Below are 22520 nucleotides of genomic sequence, written 5' to 3'. Positions count from 1 at the left end.
CAGACTGCAGGCCCACACCACCTTGTGGTCACATTCATATGCTTGCTATTGCAACTACTGTGCAAAACAAATGTGCAACATGCATTCAGTCAATTTATAACGTGTTCTGTCGTTTAAAAAAAAAAAAAGTTTAAACGGAAATGGAAAGAGTCTGAAAAACATTTTTTCAGCTCTTTCCTAACTTCACATTTTAGATATTTTATTCAACATTCACATTCCTAAAGAACAATTACCTAATCATAAAACAGTCACAGAGATACAGGCACTACAAGCACAACTTAATACTACAAATCGTACCTGTTTCACATGGGTCACTTTGAGGCCAGAGAAATGTTTTCAGTTTTTTGATGTGGATGGATTCTATCTTTAGACTTTCAACATGGAGAAAAAAAAACAGAGGAGAAATATGTTAAATGTGCAGGTGTGATAAGGTCAGACTTGAAACCAAAACACTGTGTTACTGTTCAATATTGTGTCAACAGTAACAACTAAAACAGTCATTGTTGATAGACTTTATTAGACATATGCATGTTTTAAGAACATACTTATTTTCACATAATATAGCTACATTGCATATAACATCAAATATTTTTTTTTACATTTAATTCAATAATCCACCATGATTTACATTATGCAGTATCTTTTTTGATTAACAAAAACCTCATCTTTTTGATTTTTGCACTTACATTTATGATTTTTAACTCTGGCAGGCATCGACTGACAATCAGTTCAAATTTGTAAGGATTTCATCTTTTCACAATGATTATACAATGCATTTAGAAAACAATAAAACTAGCTGTAACAAAACGAAAATTACATTCACAGTCAAATATTTCCACCATAAATAATGTAAACGTTTGAAAAGAAAACATCTGTGAATATCAAAAACATAAATACAATAAACTACTCCTCTGCATGGCTGTCACAGCTCATCTTGTCAGTCTCAGGAGGTGCCACGGCAAATAGTATGTCTCAATATGGCCAAGATGCCTCTGAGTGACAGAATGACATTTTTCAAAGTTAACCATCCATGCTAGTTATAATGGCTCATTTTCATAAATTGCACACTCAGTGTAACAATTACACAAGGCTGCTCTTAATGATTCTCCTGGCAGTAGGCTGTGCCACGACAACTCTGACAATCATGTACTGACACTGAGTCGCAGTAAAATTTCAAAATAAAGCCCTAAACCACTAATGCATAAACTTACGAGTCCCACATAGTCTTGCCTCATAGAAGCATGTACAAGGTAATTGAAATCAAAGTGCACAGATTTTCAAAATAAATGCTAAAAACTTTAGAGACACATATCAACAAGCACAAATAGCAGCAGGGGATAAAGGTCACAATCTGCATCACTCAGAGCTCTGTACAACACATCTATTTGGTTTCACCAGTTACAGAACAACATTCACACATTTATGCACCATTGAGCACAAGGGGTCACTGTGGCTACACAAATAGGCTGATAAACACAGGCAGCGTGGACAATCTGCAGGGGAACCAGGACTCCTCTATTCTTTTGGCTATTGGGTCTTCTCTAAAAAGCTTGATATTGCCATACTACATTGACATTCGAATGGAAATCATTCCTTCTGGAAGACATTTTCAGTGCCTGGTGATAAAAATCTTCAGAGTAGGGATCAAAAGAAAAGCGTTGTCAGTGCGAAGAAGGGATGACAGGAAGTGCTAAATCTGCTGCAGAGGTGTATCCCATAGTTGACATTCCTACACCTTTACATTATTTTTCTGTATAGAGATGAACTGCAAATATGTAACATTCCTTGGCTGTATATGCTTTGGAGTATGGCCTCAGACAATGAAGCCGATGAGAACAGAGGGGTATTAATGGAAGCAGAAACTCTGCTGCACCAATTCAGGGTGGGAGTTACTTGAGTGCAACATCGCAACGCACTGACTAACTGTTAAACCCTAAAATCAAACTGAAGTAATCCACTAATGTACTGAGCATTCACTAAATTCAATGGTTGGATTGCAGTCATAGGTTTTTTCTAATTAGGGAATATGAAATGAAACTGTAAATAATCTAATTTTTCATTAAATGTACCTGAACAGTTGCCAACCCTGCCTATGCTGTATCCTACTATACCGCACCGGCCACAGACACGACAGCAACCCAGAGTGGGAACAGTGAGTTGTTGCTTTGTCGAGTGGCAGATGACTAAACCTGAAAATATAGACTTCATACATCAGTCTGTGTCACTGTATTCAAGTATAATGTTGCAGTATACTCTGTGTGCAAATGCATTCGAAATAATAAAAACATTCTACCTCATTAAGATGCATGCTTTTCCTTCATTATTGGTAAACAACCACAATAAAAACTGCAATGGAAGACCCTCACCCACACACAAGTGTCACAATCAATTGGACATCCCTGAGACAGCTCCATTTGATCTGACGTTCTTGTCTGTGTAAGGCATGCTTTGAAGGTGGAGAGCTTTTGGGCTTTTGTTCTTGTGCGAAAAAAATAAATAAATTAAAAAAAAAACACAGGAAGAAGTGGCAGCAACAACATACGCACAACACCTACTAGGCTACTTTACGAACTAATTCAACTACATGTGACGACACAGTTACAAGCACCAATGTCAGGGGAAGGAAAATGCAACCACTGCCTCCTGTTGACATGCAGCTAAGACATCACCATGAGCGGTCAACAGCTCGTACAGATCTAGCATTAGCTAACACTGGACAGCCTATGTGTGCAGCTGTGCTGAGTTAGGGACTGTACAAAAACTATTAGGGGTGGAGAACGTCAGAAAAGGGGGAGGGTATTGTCATTTTTATTTTTGCCAAAGGGAAGGTAGTCTAACTTTTTTTGGAAGAGCAGAGGATGGTTTTATGACTCCATATTACCATTTTATTACGTATTTTATATTTGTATGATTATTTATACAAAAAGGAGTTGTATAGTTACATCAAAAAGATGGTTATCATATGTGCCATGGAAGTGCATTTAACTGTATGCAGCAGATTTGGTCGGGTGGGGGAAAATATTGCAGTGCAGAAGCCCTTCAGCACATTGTTGTAGCTTGTTCCATTTTGTGGCTATAAACAGTTTATTTATCAGGTCTTTATTCAAAAATAGAGAGTGGCTATTTTTTCACTATTTTATTCTATTTGTTATAAATATATTATTTGAGTTATTGAATGAAACTGGGGAGGGCCTTGCTTTTTTACAACATGAAATATAAGATTCAGCACCCCTCCCCACCCTAATAATTTCCGTACAGTCCCTTAATTCATTTGGTTGGTTGGCAAGCCAACCGAAATTTGAACATAAAGCTCACATTGACTTTACGGCACCAACAAACAAGTGGGAGCAGTATTGTGTTGTTTTGTTTCTTATTTTCGTGTGTGTGCTCATGCATATACAGGCTTTTGTGTGTGTGCATGTGTTTGTGTGTATGTGTTTGTGTGTGTGCGTTTGTGTGTGTGTGTGTGTGTGTGAGCAGGCATGTGCACTCAGTTTGTGTGACACGATGAGTAGGTGACTTACTTAAGCTCAAGGCGAGGCAAGGAATGTTTCAGACATTAGAGCCTAAATTTACTGTGTATTCTACTATGTGTTCATTTGAAAAGATTTTAACTATTTAGGCAGTGGGTGTCAGGTGTGTACATTTTCACATCAGGGTCAATGTACATGAATTGGAGACGGCATCCTGTTGGTCCTTGTTCGTTGGGGGAAGAAGGAACTGTCCTTCAGTTTGCCTGTCCAGCTTTCTGTCAGTAGGAGGAGGTGTGGGAGGGTCTTATGCCGTCTCAGTCTGAGAAGAGACTGGCAAAAGATTTGCGTAGATTGCGTATGGTTTCTGCCTTCACCTCATCCTGGCTAAGGCTGGCTCGTGGCGCTGGGGTTTCTGGAATGTTGAAGGTATTGGTAAGAGACTGGGACTTGCTATAAAGAGAGGAAAATGGCAATAGAGGAGAAGGAAAGGCTATTAAAGTCATGCAGCAAACCTATGGAATGAATAGACTGGACATGGCATGACAGAGCGAGAGACAGGAGAGAAAAGGCTCGGTAAAAGATGATAAAAGCGCATTCCTTGTCTACGGTCATTCAGTATTACCTTATCATTTCAAGTTGGCTTTGATATGATATGAATAGTGAATGACTTTTCTGGATGCAAAGTGGTGCATGTTTTGTTTTTTATCACTGATTGATGAAACTTGTTTTATGAGCATAAAATGTAATCTCATTAATATAATCTGATCAGGATTATGTGTCATTTATCCATCCATTTAACCAAAACCATCAACTGGGGAACGTATTGATCACTAAGATAGAAGCAATCAAACAGATGATTTATAAAGTACAACACAAATCTGTATAGTCTTGCATTATCCCTCTGCTTATTTTGGATTATATACACCCCAATAAATGACATACTGTCATTTGTACATAATGTCACTTGTGTCCCAGAACATGGATTGTGGCAGATGTGCTAGATTCATTATGTTTATGAACAACTACAAGCCAGCTTCTGCTTGTTATTGTTCTAATGTATCACAGTCAGTCCAGAGAAACTGCTGCTGCAGGACTGAAAAAATGTAAGAATCAATACATCATGCACATTCAGGTGGATCATTTGTCAATAGAGAGAATGAACTGATTTCCCATGTGTCATGCATAACTCAATGCAGGCAAAAAGTAAGAGAGCACCTTCGGTTCAGGTCAGCTGTGAGGTTCACTTTATGAAAAATGAGAGGAAACTGATTCCAAGTCATTTATCATACAGAGCTACTTACTTTAGTTGTGGAGAGCCGCCCATAGCCGTGTTGTCCTGACTGGGCTTCTGTGGGGGCTGAGGCTTTTGCTGCAGTGGGGGTCGTCCTCCTGGGCCCCCCTGGCCCTGAGCAACAGGTCGGGGCTGCTGGGTGGTGGGCGCTCCAGGACGACCTTGCTGGCCAGGAGGCCTCTGTTGCTGTGGCCCCCCCTGTGACTGCTGTCTAGGGGGCTGGGTAGGCCTCTGTTGCTGGGGTTGGCCCCCTGGAGGTTTCTGGCCAGGGCCTCCTGCAGATGTTTTTTGCTGCTGGGAGACAGACGATTGCCTCTGAGCTTGAGGGGAACCTCGCTGAGGAGAGCCCTGACCAGAAGGAGGTCTCTGGCCTGGAGGAGCTCCCTGACCTGGTGGTCTTGGCTGGGCTGCAGGTCCTTGGCTAGCCTTAGCCTGGGCACTGGGGTCGGCTGTAGCAGGGCTGGGAGCAGACTGCTGAGCCTGTGCAGGAGGTTGGCCTTGAGGCTGCGGACGTTGCTGAGATGGGGGACTTTGCTGAGGACCACCTAACGCAAGCAGAATCAGATTCAGACACTTTCCAAATAGCCTTGCCTGAACTTGAAAATAAAGAAAAATATTTCTAAACAAAAATATTTAATATTTTAGTCTTTTGTTATTGTAAAACAGTGAAGTTCTTGCCTTGAGGTGAGGGGCGCTGTTGAGCCTGTGGTACTTTTGGCTGAGAGACAGGCTGAGGAGACATTGCTTTCTATAAAACACACAGGAGTAAAAAGGGCAGAACGTAAGTATTTATCTTACCAGAAAGGAAAAAATGATAGAAAAACATATTCAGAGAGTAAATGTTAAAATCTTTTGGCTTAATATCTTCTGCCACAAGGCATCCAAAAAGCCTAAAAGATAAGATAATACTATTAGACTGAGATGCTAAGTACTGGTACCGTCAGACATACACATCTATTTTCAGACATTATCCTAAATTTTGATGGCTACGATTTCACAGAGTCAGAGTGCTGAAAATATTGCTGTTACTTTGGACTTGTTTCCATCCTTTGAATCAATAGCATTTACTTTCCAATTTTTGTAACATTACCATTGTCTTTACAATGCTGTCTTTCACAATGGTTCCACCAGTGGACGGTTCAAAAGTCAACCACATAACACAAATTCTACACTCATCAGACAAACAGCTGACTGAAAAGGCCTTGCTTTGCGATTCAAAGCCTTGCATGGATAGATACCATGTCCTCTTTTAAAGGAAGATATTCTGGGAGACCATGTGTGTGACTGTGCACTCTAAATAAAACCAGACCTAACTCGACACATATTACTAATAAATATGAGGGGAGATTAAAAAAAAGGTGCAAAATTACAGGAGCAAGTATAGAGCATCTGTGGTTTGAGCACCTGTGCTGGCTGTCCTGATGCGGCACGGACTATGGAAGAGCTTGAAGTGCGTGGAACAGTCTGGTTCATCTTAGAGATCACCAGTTCTGCAATCTGTACACGATCCTCGTCCTGCTGGTCTCCAATCAGTGGCATCGAACAGTCATCAACCTAAAAAAAAAATGATGGATTTAATGTATATTCCTTACGATCACAGAAAAATGTTCCCTTGATATCCTCATACTGCCTTCTAGTACCTCTATTATGTAGTCCTTGCCATCTTTGCCATGTAGAGCCTCCACAGCACAGATATCCAGCCCTCCAAAGATGTCAGCACAAGAGTCCACCCACATTCTGTACCTGCAAAAGCGTGTCAAACACTGCTTTAATAGTGCAGCCAGACATTATATTATTTACAATTTCTTCTCATCTGCATTTATGTGCTCTTACTTGTCTGACATGGCGACCTGCTCAAGCATAGATGAGCCAGTGTTGGTTTTCCAGTTGCCAGAAATTGACGTTCTCCTGTTCATTAGAGCAAAAAATGTACGTTACATGTTCTGCAATTTCCATCTGCCATAACATGCCAGTGTGTTGGCTGTTTGGTAGAGGTTTTTGTAATCTCATTCGCTGTAATAAAATGTGTGTAGAACACTTATTTCACTCACATGTAAGCTTTGTAATTGTTACCAATCTTCTGGATGCGGACATCATATTTTGCATCAATAAAAGGCTCAGATGTGGCGTAAGTCTTGGTCAGTGCCACAACACTGGCAATATCTTGAAAATCATATTGATTGTCCACTTTCACCTGGAGTCGAGATATAAATACAATGACATATATTTGTCCCCAAAAATGTGGCATTCATGTTGAAATGAGTAAATATTTGAGCATTCCAGCACTACCTTTCCCATTCCTGAGTGAGCATGGCCCATCTTTATCACTACAGGGAACCGAGGGGAGGTAATCTGTAACAAGAGCATCATCACATACTCAGATTTCAGATAAATGGACTTCTACATGGCACCCTAATGACAAAAACACCCATTTTCAAACCATTTCAATCAAGAAGAAATGACACAGACAGTAGCACTCCTTCTCTGTTTCTGCAGGAAGTTCTGATTCATATGGATGACTTGAAAACCAGCCCAGTACTGTCAGGCTGTGACTGCAGGGGTGGAGATGACTGCTCTGCAGCAACAGACTCAGTTTAACTGTACTGACACCGACTTGGCACAAAAATTATCATAAACTCGGCCTCTACTGGGAACAAAAACAACAAGACACTCCCCTGAAAATTAGATTGGTCTCAGCTGCTACATGAGATGGACTATTGACATGAAAGTGGATTACCCTCCTAACATGTGACCCATGCAGAAGGATGACCTGTCTGCATGTGTGTGTATGTGTATTTGTATGTGTGTGTATGTCTTTAAGGGTTGTTTACCATAAAGAAATACCCACCAGGGCAAGTGGTGAGGGGGGAGGAGATAGAGGATGAGAGCAGATGGCTCAGAACTCACCATCTCCTTGTGGTTTGGATAGTAAACCTGCTCAATCAGTGGGAACTCCTCCGGGCCCAGTTGCTTGTAGAGTCTAGACATCTGAGCAAACTGAAAGGGAGACAAATGTTTAAGATGCAGCTTTATATGTCTACGCAGCTGAACTCAATATGCGATATGGTTTCAAATTCCCTTATTGATTAAATAATAGGCTACTTACCACCCATGGTTTGTCACAGAAATTGTAGACAGAGTGCAAAGAGTTAACACTTGGCAGTCCAGCATACTGCAGTCCAATCACTAAGTTGCGGTGGTCTCCATTCTTGTCCATGCTGAAGGCATGTTGTCTGATCAGCACAAAGTCTGGCTTAAAGGTTCTGGAACAGAGGACATCAGCAAAATATTTAACCACACTGTACAAGACAAACTGTTTGGTTATTAATGAAAAAGATTTCAACATAAATCCAACTTGTATCTCACATGCAGCAACTGCAGATGATGCAAACTCTTGGGATATTTTACAGAGTACTTACTTAGTAACCTTATGTCCATTCCTGATCGCGTCAAGGTCCACATTGTAGGAGCCTGTGGCGTTTGCCACCAGGTTGATTTCAGAAAATTCTGCCTAAAAGGACAAAAAACGCCATAAAAATCACCATCATCATCAGAGCAGGAGGGCAGCATAAACCAGGCTGAACATGGTACAATCATAAGCGAGCAGACTTTATCTGAAGTGAGTTCTCCCTGTTAAGAGAACACAGGGGAAATAATGACAACGCCAGTGCAACATAAAGTATAAGAAAAAAAAAACAGGAAGAGAGTAAAATGTCAACAGGGAAAAAGATTTGCTGTATTCTTAGGGTGCTGGGTGCACTGCAGTATAAATAGCAAGACATATACTGTATCAATAAATATTCTACACATTACTACTCACACAATTACCAAAACGATTATTGCTCAGTTTTTAGGCTACACAAACAGCTCATATACCTTTTTATAAGAGATTACAGTTAAAGGTTTGAATCCCTCAGAGTGACTGTGGAGGCATCTGTCAAACACAATATGTTTCTGTTAATCACACGTCAGGAGAGAGCTCTTCAGTGTGAGAATGAATGCAGCAGTCCCCTCCCCTATCAATACTCACTCATCAGTGAGTTGGGACATTACATTTGTCATTCTAAGGGGCTCTCTGTGAACACGAGCAACAGCTTGCACTGTGCTGCATGATTCAGCTGTTCATGATTTTCGTTTTATGCTAATATCAAGCCAGTTGTTGATCAGTGCACCTAAACTGCGCGTGGACAGATTAGTAAGAGTCACCAAACAAGATGCTGCCTCAAGAAAATGAAGATATGAAACCAAAATAGGATCAAAGTGAAGACAAAGGATGAATTATACAAGCAGGGGTAAATTTCCACAGAAGATGTATAGCTGTTTAGAGAGAGAATAATGACCAGCGATAAATACAATCAACTCATCCTGTAATAATGCCAATGGTAATGCTTTCATCTACAGGTAAGAATAAACCATATGCACCATGTTACCTGGTCTTGGCACAAATAGATCAGAGACAGTCTTATCCAACAACAAAATACAAAATACTAATGTCTTATGAAAGAATGATGTAACATCCCTCCAACTTCACAGTCTGCTCACAAGGCTCAGAAAAGCTTGGCTGGATTCCTCATGATTGATTTTTTTATATATATATATATATATGTATAAATTTCCTGTCCTCCTGGTAGGGAGTAAAGAAGAGCAATGACACAGAACAAAGCAAAAGGTTACACATGTGAAACCTACCTGTTCAACCTTGATGTCAAATTCACCGTGGATCTTTCTTCCTCTGAAGACCTTCACCCTGAATGTAGAACAAGGAATCCAGTTGTTGTTCGCATCCAGAAAAAACATGAATTTGCTTTTACACATTTCTCCTGTGATTGACAGATGCCATTTCCTGCAGCATTTGCAGAGCATTTCCCAATTCTGAGTGTAATCCTGGCACATAGAAAACATGATGTCAAATACATGAAATAAGCCGACATCAATGGAACACAACGCTGTTATTACCTGTTGGCAATGCATGAAACTGACTTAAGCAGCCTCTGTAACATTATTTTAATCTACCTGATGAATAAACACATATGAATTGGACATGAGGACATAAGTACTGGTCCTTGCCTATGAAGTATAAATGTGTACCACAGCCTGTTGTGGCAGAGTTAGAAAACCTTATTTGTTATATACTGAGGGGTGGAAGGGTTTTTGGTGTGTTGATGCACAGATGTGCTTAGTTTATTATCACCTAGGGTGTCATTTTGACACAGGAGTGTAGTGTTTTACCCCCTTTGCCTTGTGCACAAGGCTCTAATAAGCATGCATATTGTGCACTGGTGAAGAGGCTTGACTAACGTGGTGCAGCCTATGTGTTTTTCTTGTGCCAAATTTTCCCTCGATTTGAAAATACCTGCATCATCGTGGTGGCATTGGCCCACACCCAGTGCTTTGGCGCAATTGGAAGCATTTTAATGGCAGAATGCAGGAGGAATTCGCCACAAGCAATAGCCGATCGTCAAATGAAAATGGCTTCTCTGTCGTCAGTGTGTTGCGCCTTTGCCATGGCACAACAAGCGCACAGACGCATCTGCAAGGTGTTTCTGATCTGAGCGAGAAGCCGAAGATGTTACACGTGATGTGTCTCACAGCACTGTGTGAATCATATGACCTTCTAGATGTTAGGCCACCGCAACCCACGCTCTGGCACACATCTCTGTCTAGACGAAGCACCTGCGCTGGCGTTGCGCACTGCTCTTACCAGTCGGTCTGCTGGTCATCGATAACCAGGAGGATCTTGGCACTGCTGGAGACGCCTGCCCGGTCCGCTGCCTCGGATAAGGTCGCAGCCGCAGCGGCGGTGGTCTGTTTGACAGCATTGGATATGGACGAGAAGAACCCAGAGCCTCCACCTCCCGACTGCTGCTGCTGCTGCTGCTGCGGCTGCTGCTGCTGCTGGCTGGTGGACTGGCGCCTCTCCGACGGCCCCGGCGACACTGCAGGGCTTTGCTGCGGCGGGTCGGGGCGTTGGAGATCGGTCATGTAGCCATTAGGCAGGTTGGACATGAAATTGCTGTCCGAGAGTCGACGGCGTAGGTAGTTCATGGTGGAGAAATGTTGTTAAAATGACGGAGAGAGGGCTCCAAATATCCTCCCACTGAATGCGACTTAGAACTTGGTGTTCAGTAAGAAAATGGAATGACTAGGCTACTTCCCCATGTGCAGAAACGGGGACCAATGTTACCTAAGGAGAAACAAGTCTTGCGTTATTAATTAGGAGCAGATTTTCAATATCTGATCACAGTAGTAAGAGATCGTGACTGTACAGCTTAAGGAACTGGCTTAAGGAAACCATCACACAGCCCCCTGATGAAAGCTGAAATTAATCCACACGACTGACTTCAATCAAATCATTCATTCTGACATATATATATATATAATATATTTCAACCAACCTATCAACCCCCCCCCCCCCCCCCCACTGTGGTAACATGACAAACAAGGTATGATGAAACCTACCTGCGAGTGTGTCCAAACTGAGGTGATAATTCCTTATTATCTGTCACAGGAAAGCCTGCATATAGGTGACTCTCATGTCCTCTGTGCAGGCAGGCAGGCCGTGCATCGGGCTTGAACCTGTGAAATCGAAGCTACAGTCCTTCCTGCATCACCGCCTGTTCTCCCTTTCCTTTCCCTCAAGCCCCGGTTTTTTCCGTCCGCCCTGCGTCACTCCCAGTCATCCTGAGGGAAAGGACGGAGCCTGCAAGACTGGATCAGTGTCAAGGTAGGCAGTGTGCGGACCACGACTTCCGGATGTTGCTTTCAAAATAAACGTATGTTAATTAGGATTCTGCTGAATTTTATTTTTTATTCTCAGCACACAGAATTTGCAGCATAAGGGTGAGTCAAAGGATGAGCTGCAGCGGATATTTACGTAACACATTTATAGTAACATCATTGAATTCCAATTAAGGAAATGTAATTCTCTTTTGGCATTGTGTAAAGCTATTTGCCAGTGGTCCACTTTCTAATGTTCCAGTCAGTGAACACGAAATCAACATATATTTAGATTTGCTTTTTATTAAATACATAAAGTTAAAATACCAAACATTTTTGTGATGTACCTTTAGGCTATTAAAGGGCATGCACATAAACTTCCTGTTTTGTTCGCTCTGTGTTTGTGTGACTTGACGCAGCTCCGTGTTGCGATCTGAGGGTGGTGCTGATGAGAGCAGGGTGACAGGGGCGTCGCTCTCTGTCAGACATGAGCCTGCTGTTGACTCCACAGGGTGCTTATGGGTGTTGATGTGATATTGCGCCCTGTTGTGTCCAATAAAACAGCGGCCTTCAGGCCACTGCCAGAGTGTTACCTTTGATTCTCAGCGCCCTGACCAGAGATGCGCCATCTGTTGGTGATACCCAGAGTCAGAGATCAACACCATCAACACGGACCCCCTGGGAGTCCCAGGCCCCGCTCTGGAAACAACACCGTGCAATGGTAACTGAACTGTGTTCAAAATGGACACAGATACACATAACAGAGCGTATCTGAATCATTAATGCCTGGTAGAGACAGCTACTAGCCTATTTAAAGTACAAGGTCTCCTTCCACTGATACATAGCCTACTGTATGCTGACAAAGTAATGGAAACTAATGAAAATGTATAGCCCATTTTAGTGCTGCTGTTATTTGATGATGAAATAGGTCTGTAGCTTAGAAAATATATTTGGTCCAATATGTCTGCTTGTTAGCACTGATAGCATTTGTGTAGGATATTTGAGCTTAAAATAAGATATTTAATGACCTTTTCTGCATGAGTAAATAAGTGTGATTTAGATACATAACAAGACACCTGGTGATATTTGACTTATAATGCAGGATATTTAATTATTTACCAGTATCTATGAATTGATTTAACTCTACACCTTCCAAGTTCAGACCAATCCAGGTCATTTCAGCAATGGGTGTTTTTAAGTTCCCTCTTTGTTGATTTGCATTAACTATATAATAATTTATTATCATTATTTACTACATGATTATCAATATTAATCAATATATGGGTTATGTTTTGTCAGTGTTAATGGTAGTTTCAGTCCCCATCTAATTAAAAAAATAGAATTATATAAACTTTTCTTTCTTACTGATATTATTAGCTGAATGTTCATTTTGAGCAGCTGCTTGCTTCATGTTTAACTTGTTGTGAAGATCCACTGCAGCGGTACAGGTGGGAGTATATGGGAGTATTACATTAACTTGGAGATTATATTTACATTTGGTTTAGATAGGGGTTGGTACTATTTCCTGTTTAGTGAAACAGAATACCCCAGTATTACACCAGTACTACACTAATATATATATATATATTTTAAAATACACTGATATTCAAAAGCACACAATCAAATTGTGGCTATTCAAACTGCAAATTTGTGCTCTGCGATGACAATCACCTCACTTTTCTAGCATGAAGAAAAATGAAAACTTTGTCAACATATAGGAAATGAAATGAGAAGCGAGAATCGCATTCTTAGCTGTTTGAAGGACAGACAATTATTAAACAATTTATGCTACTAAACTAGAAAAACTCGGTATGACACTCACAGATTCCTGACATTTCAGCGTCTGATTCTTCACATTTTAAAATGTTAAGACTGCGTGGAATCTGGCAGTGTGGAAACATGCTTTTCAATATATCTGTATAATAAAAAACACTTTTCTCTCCTGCATATACGCATTACAGTGTCTTGATGTAGGATTTGATGACATGCTATTGCAGTGTACGGCTTAGGGAGGCAGTGTTGATCTTAAAAACCCAACATAACTCTATTCATGCATGTATTCACAGCAAGACCTTTATATGTGAAGCTCTTTCTGAACCAGGCTTCTTCAGTATAATCACCAGCAGTATTAGATGGACTGAAACAGGCTAATATATCAGATCACATTAGGGCAGCGCAGGTGATCCTTTTTTATTAATTCTCAATGTGCTAATGTGAAAAACATGTCTAAAAACAAATTAATTACACTCTGAATAATATTTTCAACGGGGAAATGTCATTAAGTATCTGAGTGAGTGGCCTCCAAAGACTTTCTACGTGTGGCCACACTCCTCAGTGTGCTCGGGCGGGATTGTTCTCATGGCAGCAGCGTTTTCAGGACTTAGGAGTCTTTGTCTGGCCATCAACAAAAGCCTTTGGATTACTGGCAAGGCAGGCTCACAGTGCAGCTGCGTGCGTGTATGGGCAGGTCAGTGGAATGACTGGAGCTCCGGTGGGCTAAGCGCTCGAAAAAATGCAGTTTGGTGAGATTGCAGATTAGGAGGGAGGGAAGGAGGGAGGGAAGGAGGGGAGTGGGACAGGTGCTGACTCCATGGAGGGAAACAAAAAGGCACACTTCACTTTCCTCCTGGGTCAGGGAGGAATCTAAAAGGTTGTGTGTAAAAACTGATTTATGACCAAAAGAGCTGTTTTTCCTCATGATATCCACCTACTGAAGAAAATGTCGAATGACACAAAAGTGTGAATTCTGTGGATCGCATTTTGAAACTTCACTTTCTACCTCTGAGACAGGCCTATCTGTGAGCACACACTCCGCCTGCAGGACAATAACAACACTGAGTGAATGAGGGCTTTCCATTGGCTCCGGCGGCAGCCAATCTGAATGCAGGAAGTGAGTCACAGGGAAGCCACTGCACCTATCTGCACTCACCTGATACTTAACCTGGCTGAGCCCAGACCCAGCATCTCATTACCTTTCCAATACAATCTATAACTGAGGCGCATTGTGTCCTGTAAGCTCCAGCAGTCAAGGTGTTCCTCCGTGTTTGGCTCCACTCAGACAAAGACAAGGAGCCATGGCTGTGGCTAATTTCCACTACATTACTCGGATGAGCAGCGGCTTTAAGGTCTACATTTTAGAAGGTAAGCTTTATTATCACTTCTCTTTTATTGCCGCATGTTGCTTGATGACCGTGAACACTTGCTTTACTTTGATCAGTGGAATTAAGTCTCTCCTGTGGTCATCCTTAAATATTTCAGTGTCATATTTTGACATGTTCAGATGTTATATGATGTCACAACCTTTATTAATATCTGTGTTTGTTAAAGTGGCATTTACCTTAGTTCTGCGCATGATGTTCATGTAAATACAGTTTCAAATGGAAACAGTCAGATGTGATGACAGTCAGATGGAAGATAGATACTGACAAGGATGTGCAACTTTTAAAATACACTTTTTAAAATGTGTTCAGCTTTTTGTCATAAAGAAAACATAAGCATATGTCATACAGGAAATCTACTTAGAATAAAGGTCTATTCATTCTGGGATTGAATTGAGACTCTATACATGCTGTTGTCACTCACAACTGTGCTGCGCTTCTCTTGGATTTTCAATAAAAATCTGATTGAAGTTCAGCACAGCAGAAGGTCAGGCGACATATTCCCTCTGCTAATAAGGAAGAAATATCTATGCCCGAGGCATTAGAAAATCAGCATAGGTGTGGTTATACCTGCCCCCCCCCCCCTCCTCACCCCGCCCCCTCTCTCCCTCTCAGTGGCACTCAGTGCGTGAAGGAATAGCTCACAGGTGTTGGAGTGTTTAGCCAAATGAAAATGTGTATTGGAGCGAGCAGTTTCAACGTGAAGACACTGTGAACAAAACATCTTTTTTTTTGGGGGGGGGGGGTTTACACTTCAGAGCAGTTAATCACCCATTGTTTCAGTTCAGTAAAGTGGAAGACGTTGTGAGTGGGTGATTTTTCGAGCACTGATTTTAATATAGTTGAAAGGGCTCCCCATCAGTGAGGACTTTCAAATGTTAACTGAGCATACTGTCAAACAATGGGCCGGGTGTAATTATGCTGCCATCACATTTTCAAACAATGCTCTGTGTTTTGACTGTATGCATGACTGTTTTGAACATGTGAGCGTGTTGATGTGAGACAGGAGCGCCAACTGGTTTGGCTGAGTTATACTCCTGTTGCTTTGATTGAAAATGTTAGTGAGAGACATAAACCTGCATATATGAAAAAAAACAACACTGTGATCTCCAAATCATTTTGTGAGTTCAACCTCACAAGTTGTGCACTCCTCTTATTCAGCACATCGGTGACATCACCAGCTTCACTTTGATGTGTTTCAACTTGTGTAATTGGAAAAATCCAATGTCTGTGTGTGTCTGTGTGTGTGCAGCTGGATGGCCCTTTCACAAATGGGTGCCACCCATATCAGGGTCCTCAGTAACCATTCTGGCACCCCATGATAACAAAACGTGTTGATTGTGCCCTTGAGAGTGTGTGACAGGGCTGAATGCCAACATTATGCAGAAAAACAACATTTACCGTTAGCACTGAATCAGCTGCGTACTTTGGTAACCCTCACTGATCAGGTAGATCAAGTTCTACAGCTTAACGGAGTTTACAATTAACGGTGACAATAAAATTTAAAAAAAGTTTTCCCACGAATAGTAGTCATGCAGGTTGATGTCATGGATCAAAACAAGCAGTTACTCATCACCTGAGTGTCACACACAATTATCAATGGTAAAAGTGGAGGTAGGAGTAAAATCATCAGTGCCAGTAAAGGCTTAATTCTTTTACTGGATTTATTTGTTCTAGTGAATAAGCCATGCCCAAAATGTATGATTGCATTTTTTGACAGCATCTTAATATAATTCTGCACTTTAATTCTGTTCATCAGGTCAGCCCCACCTCAGAAGTGAAGACAGATACAGACACATCACAAATGACCGGGTCAGAGCCCCAACAGTGTATCCAGTCAAGCGCAAGCGCAGCAATGACAGAGGTCTGACACTGGAGGAAAGGTTGGTGAAACTGCTTTCCTCGCACTTCTAATAATAATATTCCAATAGCCTACTAAAAAAAATGTGATCAATGAAATACAAATTCTGTCAGAGAGATGTGACATTTTCTTATGAACAACTGTTTCAGGCGAGAGCGAGCGCTGAGCAGGAGCAGTGGTAAGGAGGCCCAGAGAACAGCACCAGCACCAGCTGTGTTCAACAGCCCGCAGAGCCCCACATCCACCTGGAGTCCAACACCCAGCCCCACCAGCCCTCTGCCCACCCATGTGTACTACACACCAGTCATGGATGAACCACTTGCCCTCATCAAGAAAGCAAGAAAGGACCCTGAAAACACAGAGGAGAAGTCCAAAGACAACGCCACCACTCAAATCCAGGTAGTTCACCATGCTGCTCGTGTCCTCATCATGTTGAGTGTGGTTTTCTCAAAGCTCGGGGGCGTTTGGGTTGCATTAACTTCTGAATAGTGGCAGTACTGTATGTCCCTTTGTAGTGTCAGTGTAGCTCCAGGCTACCCACAGCAGTGGTACATCTCCCATCTGTAGTCTGTGAATGCATCTCCACAGTCATTCCACTTCCAAGTGGAGTGCATGCAGGCCTAAGCTTGTCCGAGCTATGCAATCCAGCCGGATTGAGGAAGAAAATGTGAGCAATGGAGGGAGGAATTCCATCAACAAGACCAAACAGACTGCTCTCTCTTTGACCTGTTTATGCCACACACACTGGGAGTGATCTGACTCTTATGTGCAAACCCAACCAGTTTAATCGGTTTTGAAATCATTTCTTTTTCAAACTAAACCAAACAGAACACTGTTTAACCTGTAATGGGACTAGGTGCACAGGCAGGTTTAGGCAATATTAAAATATTAATAAAATTTTGTGGGATGAAGAGGAAAGAAAAAGCAGGGTAAGTGTTTTCTGTGTTGAATTGTGTTTTTCCTCTGATCTAATTAATAACCCATCTCTTTTTTTGTTTGCTTTTTAGATGCGCCCCTCTGTGATCACTTGCGTGTCCTCAGTAAGAAACCCCACCTGCAGATCTGAGGTCCACAGAAGCCACTCATCAGGTCAGTCATATTCATGAGTGAGCTCATCCGCCAGACGGTCACTCCCTAAGATTTCACATATGCATCATAATTTGGATATCCGCTCACTTGTACTGACTCACTGAGGTGTGTGTTTGACGCTTTTCAATCATCCTTTCTTTCCCAGTGGTTTCCAAATGCAACTACGACCACGTGGTTGAAGAGCACTTCCAGAGGAGCCTCGGGGTGAACTACCAGAAAGCTCACTCCCAGCAGCTCTCCATCAGCGTGTCCGTCGATGACCACTTTGCCAAGGCTTTGGGAGACAAGTGGCTGCAGATTAAATCCAAGTCTTCCTCCTGTTCCTCCACACCTCCCAGCAGTCCAAGCGTTACTCACTCTCCCACCCACAGCCACAGCCCAAATCAGTCCCACAAAGAGTCCACCAGCTCATCGCCGACTTGCAGCCGCTGGTCCGTCAATTAAAGCAGAAATGACCTCTGATACGAGAGGAAACTGGACGTTTGACATTTCACTGCGTGATGCTCTGCTTGCTGAGCGATGCAAATGCCAGTGCTAGTGTTGAGAGGGCAAGCTAACAGATGCAGGAGAGCTGTCACTTTGGACCTCTGCGTGTCCGAACTCAAGACACATTGATGCAGACAAATGTAGCATGAATCCTTGTTTTGTTACATTTTTATCCTCTGCTTGTCGATAGCCTCTGAATTCCTGAGATACTGTAGATGGTGATGTGGGATGATTGAAAAATCAGCCAAGTAATCCTTTACATTTCTTTGATTTTGTGTCATTTGTTCAATGCAGCCTGAGTGCCACAATTTCACTGTATTATATTTATATTCTGATAGACCTGGGGTCCTTATAGTCTAAATGACTAGCCTATCTGCTGTGTAACATTATGCTTATGAGCTGTACACAAAACAACTTTTGAAAAGACTTTCAAAAAAATAAAAAATCTCAAAGATCCTTTAATAATTTTTTGTTTGTGTCATTTGTAAAAGCATATTATAGTGTCATCTGAGAAGTCTGTCAAAAAAAAACATTTGGATAACAAGTGAAAACTCTTATTTTTGTCAGAATTTATTCAGAAAATGAAACTGAGGATGTCACAAAATGAATAAAACTCCCTTTAAACTTCAAGGTCGCAGCCTCACGTACACCTTGTAAAAACTGGACAGGGTGGTTCACCAGACAACCTGATTTCAGTAGTGAGTCAGTATGTGTCTGCAACACGTCCGGCGCACACACAGCATTTTACACAAAACTGTTACCACACACTGAGTGGAAATGAATATATGAGCAATACATTTGGGACTTTTTCCTGTAAGTTTGAGGGAATGTGAGGGTGCATGTTCCAGCAGGCACCAGGCCTTGTGTTCTGACATTCCTGTCTCCTGAGAAAATGACTCTGTAAGATCCTACAGATCCTGTTTGGCAAGGGATAGGAGGGAGGGAAGCGGGGAAGTAAGGGTTGGGCTAATATACGCCTGAGCATGAGAACCCGTCGTGTGCTTCGGTTACCTATTTGCATGTCCTATCTTGTCTAACAAAAAAAAAAAAATGATATGCAACATTAAAAAAGTTTCCAAAACTTTTGTCCTTGAAATTACAGAGTTGGTCAAGGTTTGAAGAAGTGGGGAAATAACCTGAATGTTCTGACAAGTTGAAGATCTTGGGACATCAGGGGTGAGGATAAAGAAGAAAGAAAGGAGAAGATGAAGGGAAAATGTGAACTGAGTGTTATTTTACATTAAAAATAGTTGATGTTAACCATTAAAAATGAACAAACTAATGTCATTAGATGGTTTGAGTTCTGCACAAAATTTTGTAAAATCCACTGCACAATAACACAAAGTTCACATCAAACATATCTTGCACCAAATTCATACATACCAGACCCAAAAAGTCATCACACTGCTGATCATTACTTTCCCCTCATTAAGTGTTTAAACCGGTATTTCCACATGCAGTATATTCATTAGCCAGTGTAACCTGAACAGGGGCAGTGACGCCATCTACAGGCTCTTAAACAAACCTTAAAGGTCTGACATTGTCAATGACAAATGGTCTCATGTTGCAGGTTGAAAAGCACAAACAACTGCAAGCAGAGTTGTGTGGGTAACCTTGTAGTATGGGAGATCTCGTTTGACAGAGAGACCCTCGGAAATAAGAGAGAGAGAGAGAGAGAAAGGGAGAGAAAAGACTCTGCTCATCTTACCACTAGGAGGCGTCTCCATGAAAGGTTATTGCTCCTGCATATCACACTTCATTCATAAGCCTTTAATCCACTTCACACATTATTTTGACAAAGCTTTTCAGTAAGAATTTAAACATGGATTATGCTTGCCATCAAAGTGTCAAGTTTATGTGTCTGACATTACTAGAGAAAATCACATATGATATAATTCTGTGAGGTTATATTAGTAATTATTTTGCAGTAAATAAAGTTAGAGGGTGTTTATAGATACACTCTGTATTTGACACGCCAACCACAGCATTATGGAAGTTCACTGTTTACGATAAATGAAATATGTCCAGCTGTTGTGCCTTGTTGTCCATGCAGTTGTAAACGGCAGCTGGAATATACACAACACGGCCATGAGAATGTGAAGAGGAAAACTTCTCATGCTGCAGAAAAACAAAATGCACATTGTTGCTTGAGACGACAGTGACGGATAATTACAATCCTGAATACCTCACACACGACAGAAAACAACATTTAGGCTAACTCTGTTGTACCGTGGCAGTAGTAATTAAATATGCATCACAATACAGAAGATCGGCTAAGCCTTCTGGGAAAGTTCTTGCACTTTGTCTGGTCTGTCAAAAGTTAGAGCACTGTCAACAAATCAGGCAGCATTTATGTACATAGTCAAAATTACAGCTCTAATCTCATGAGAATATGATTGCATGGAACTACTGTGTATCTGCTGCGTATGATTCATTTTCAAAGTTCTTGTTCAACCTCGTTGTATATAAATGATAGTTATCGAGGATAAGTGCTTGAGGCTGGGTGTTCACGCTCCTGAACTGGCAGCTTGATCTAACCCACAGTACCAAGAGAATATGATATGAAACTAATAAAACAGCTATATGCTTTTTCCAAGTTTTTCTCCGTGTGAGGACATGCATCTCCATGCAGCTGCGTCTCATGTAACCTCAACAATTTCAATAAACCTTTACAAACACAGCTCATAGCGCATATCACAAGAATAAGCTTATAAGGATTTGGCAGGTTTAAATTATACATCCAATGACACATTATACTAACGAGTGTGGAAACTTTATTTAGGGATGTAAGGTATGGCAACTGTATTCTTTAATGTAACATGTGGTTTCTCTTCTGTTTGTTCCTGTGCTTCACTGGTTCATGTCTGGTTTTTGGACTCTCTCTCTGTTCTATGTAACACATTCATTTCTCTTAATGTCCTGACTGCTGTATTTAGAATATTACCACTGGATATCAATATATCTGATCCTCAAAGAAAAGCATAACAGTTAATACTCGGGAACTGGAAGTCTGACAAACCTCCTGTTATATGATGTGGGTATAAGGAGTGATATCTCTACTACAGCTGAAAAAAAACAGGTACCACTTTACAATAAGACTGCCCTTATAAAGAATTTATGAATGGTTTACAACTAGTTTATCAATTATAAATCATTTATAAGCTTTTGTATCACATTAGATAAAAAGGGCAACAGCAACGTGTTGCTTGCCAAATAGTGAGCCCACATTTATCTGTACTGTTAAGCTTCATATCACAATAGCTACGGAGCTTTCTTTGTTTTCTCCATCATCCAGCATTTGTACCTGCTGCTTAACCACATATTAAGTTAAGTTGTTAAGTTACTAGCAATTAACCACCGTCAGTATGGTCAGAAATTTTCACTTGCCAGATCAAATTATGACATATATAAATTATGACATAGGTATTATTATTATTATATCAAATTATTGTATCAAATGACAAGATTCATACTGTTTCATATTGTTTACCTTGACATGCTATCAGCAGCCACAAAAGGGAGCGTTATTGTAAAGTGTCATTAGAAAGATTAACGAGTAGTAAGCATTAACTTGATCTTGCCAAATAGTGAACCATCAATGTATGAAAACTGTGCTATTACTTGTTTATAATTGTTTAATTTTGATTTATAACGTGTTAACAACCGAAACTGATAACCTAATTATAAACAATTTATGAATCCATTATAAGGGTAGTCTTATTGTAAAGTGGTACCAAAGAACTCAAACTGCGAGGACTGGCCTACATATATCATGACACATGGATGTCATTCATATCATATTTAAATAAACTCCCAGAGTGATGCACAAAAGAAAGTGTAGCATGAGCCAAGTTGTCATTTATCCAGGATACTCTGGCTGATTAAAGAAATATGCTTTGTCTGCATGGGTGTGTGTGTATGAGTGAGCATATAGCGCTTCCTTAATAAGCTATAGATGTATGTGACTCACCTGATATGATGTTAACTTGTGTTGTATCATACTAGTGTGGTTACAGGTATGTGTATGTGTGGGCATGGCACATATCCAAACAGAGTACAAGGCTGACTTTTTGTCCTTTTCCTTCTTACACATATAAACAGCTCAGATTCAGTGAAGGTTAAAGTTGTCCTGACTGTTTCCACCACCTTCACATTTCTTTTCAGTGGCGTCGTGAGTCACTTCCATTTCGACCTGTCACATGCTTCGGAGAGGTCAAAAGATTCCACATGGGTGGCACTTGTGAGCAAGGGTTGACTCGTCAGATGTAACCGATCCAAACTACATCAAGCAACAGGCTCTAAATAAATGAGTAATGAAGAGGAACTTATCAGCAGGTTTGGAGGCAGTGTAGCATTTCAGACAATGCTCAATTCTGCTGACAGTGAAGGCGGCCTGACAATCCAGCGAAGCTTCTCGGGAAAGTGGCTATTCATGGTGATTAACA

General features: G+C 41.1%; 2 protein-coding genes across 3 annotated transcripts; one reads left to right on the top strand and one right to left on the bottom strand.

The window, feature by feature from the left end:
- Positions 1-497: 497 nt before the first annotated feature.
- syn1 (synapsin I) lies at positions 498-11450 on the bottom strand. 2 transcript variants are annotated; one of them, XM_022754661.1, is made up of 14 exons: positions 11224-11450; positions 10466-10948; positions 9454-9511; positions 8184-8275; positions 7871-8027; positions 7672-7761; positions 7054-7116; positions 6816-6958; positions 6598-6672; positions 6405-6507; positions 6169-6318; positions 5443-5512; positions 4775-5309; positions 498-3923 (listed from the first exon to the last, which is right to left on the bottom strand). In XM_022754661.1, the coding sequence occupies exons 2-14, from the start codon at positions 10807-10809 to the stop codon at positions 3788-3790; spliced, it is 2016 nt and encodes a 671-aa protein (XP_022610382.1). In that variant the 5' UTR covers positions 10810-10948; positions 11224-11450; the 3' UTR covers positions 498-3787. The 2 variants fall into 2 exon arrangements, with proteins under 2 accessions (XP_022610382.1, XP_022610391.1); XM_022754670.1 differs by having other exon boundaries at positions 498-3885.
- A 3016-nt stretch (positions 11451-14466) lies between these two features.
- On the top strand, positions 14467-18525 carry LOC111229999 (transcription cofactor vestigial-like protein 4). Its single transcript, XM_022756531.1, has 5 exons — positions 14467-14622; positions 16399-16522; positions 16650-16899; positions 17508-17589; positions 17735-18525. The coding sequence occupies exons 1-5, from the start codon at positions 14556-14558 to the stop codon at positions 18031-18033; spliced, it is 822 nt and encodes a 273-aa protein (XP_022612252.1). The 5' UTR covers positions 14467-14555; the 3' UTR covers positions 18034-18525.
- The last annotated feature ends 3995 nt before the right edge of the window (positions 18526-22520 follow it).

Source organism: Seriola dumerili, unplaced genomic scaffold (assembly GCF_002260705.1).
Source record: "Seriola dumerili isolate Sdu_G_001 unplaced genomic scaffold, Sdu_1.0 BDQW01000017.1, whole genome shotgun sequence".
NCBI lineage: Eukaryota > Metazoa > Chordata > Actinopteri > Carangiformes > Carangidae > Seriola > Seriola dumerili.
Note: the sequence above shows the minus strand (reverse complement) of the source record. Positions and strands in the feature narration are given on the sequence as shown.

Coding starts and splice junctions, on each gene's coding strand:
- syn1 (XM_022754661.1), bottom strand. CDS start 10,809: ATGAACTACCTACGCCGTCGACTCTCGGACAGCAATTTCATGTCCAAC. Junction 9,512..10,465: donor GATGACCAGCAGACCGACTG/GTAAGAGCAGTG, acceptor TTCTACATTCAG/GGTGAAGGTCTTCAGAGGAA. Junction 6,319..6,404: donor GCAAGGACTACATAATAGAG/GTACTAGAAGGC, acceptor TTTTTTTTTTAG/GTTGATGACTGTTCGATGCC.
- LOC111229999 (XM_022756531.1), top strand. CDS start 14,556: ATGGCTGTGGCTAATTTCCACTACATTACTCGGATGAGCAGCGGCTTT. Junction 14,623..16,398: donor TAAGGTCTACATTTTAGAAG/GTAAGCTTTATT, acceptor TCTGTTCATCAG/GTCAGCCCCACCTCAGAAGT. Junction 16,523..16,649: donor GGTCTGACACTGGAGGAAAG/GTTGGTGAAACT, acceptor CAACTGTTTCAG/GCGAGAGCGAGCGCTGAGCA.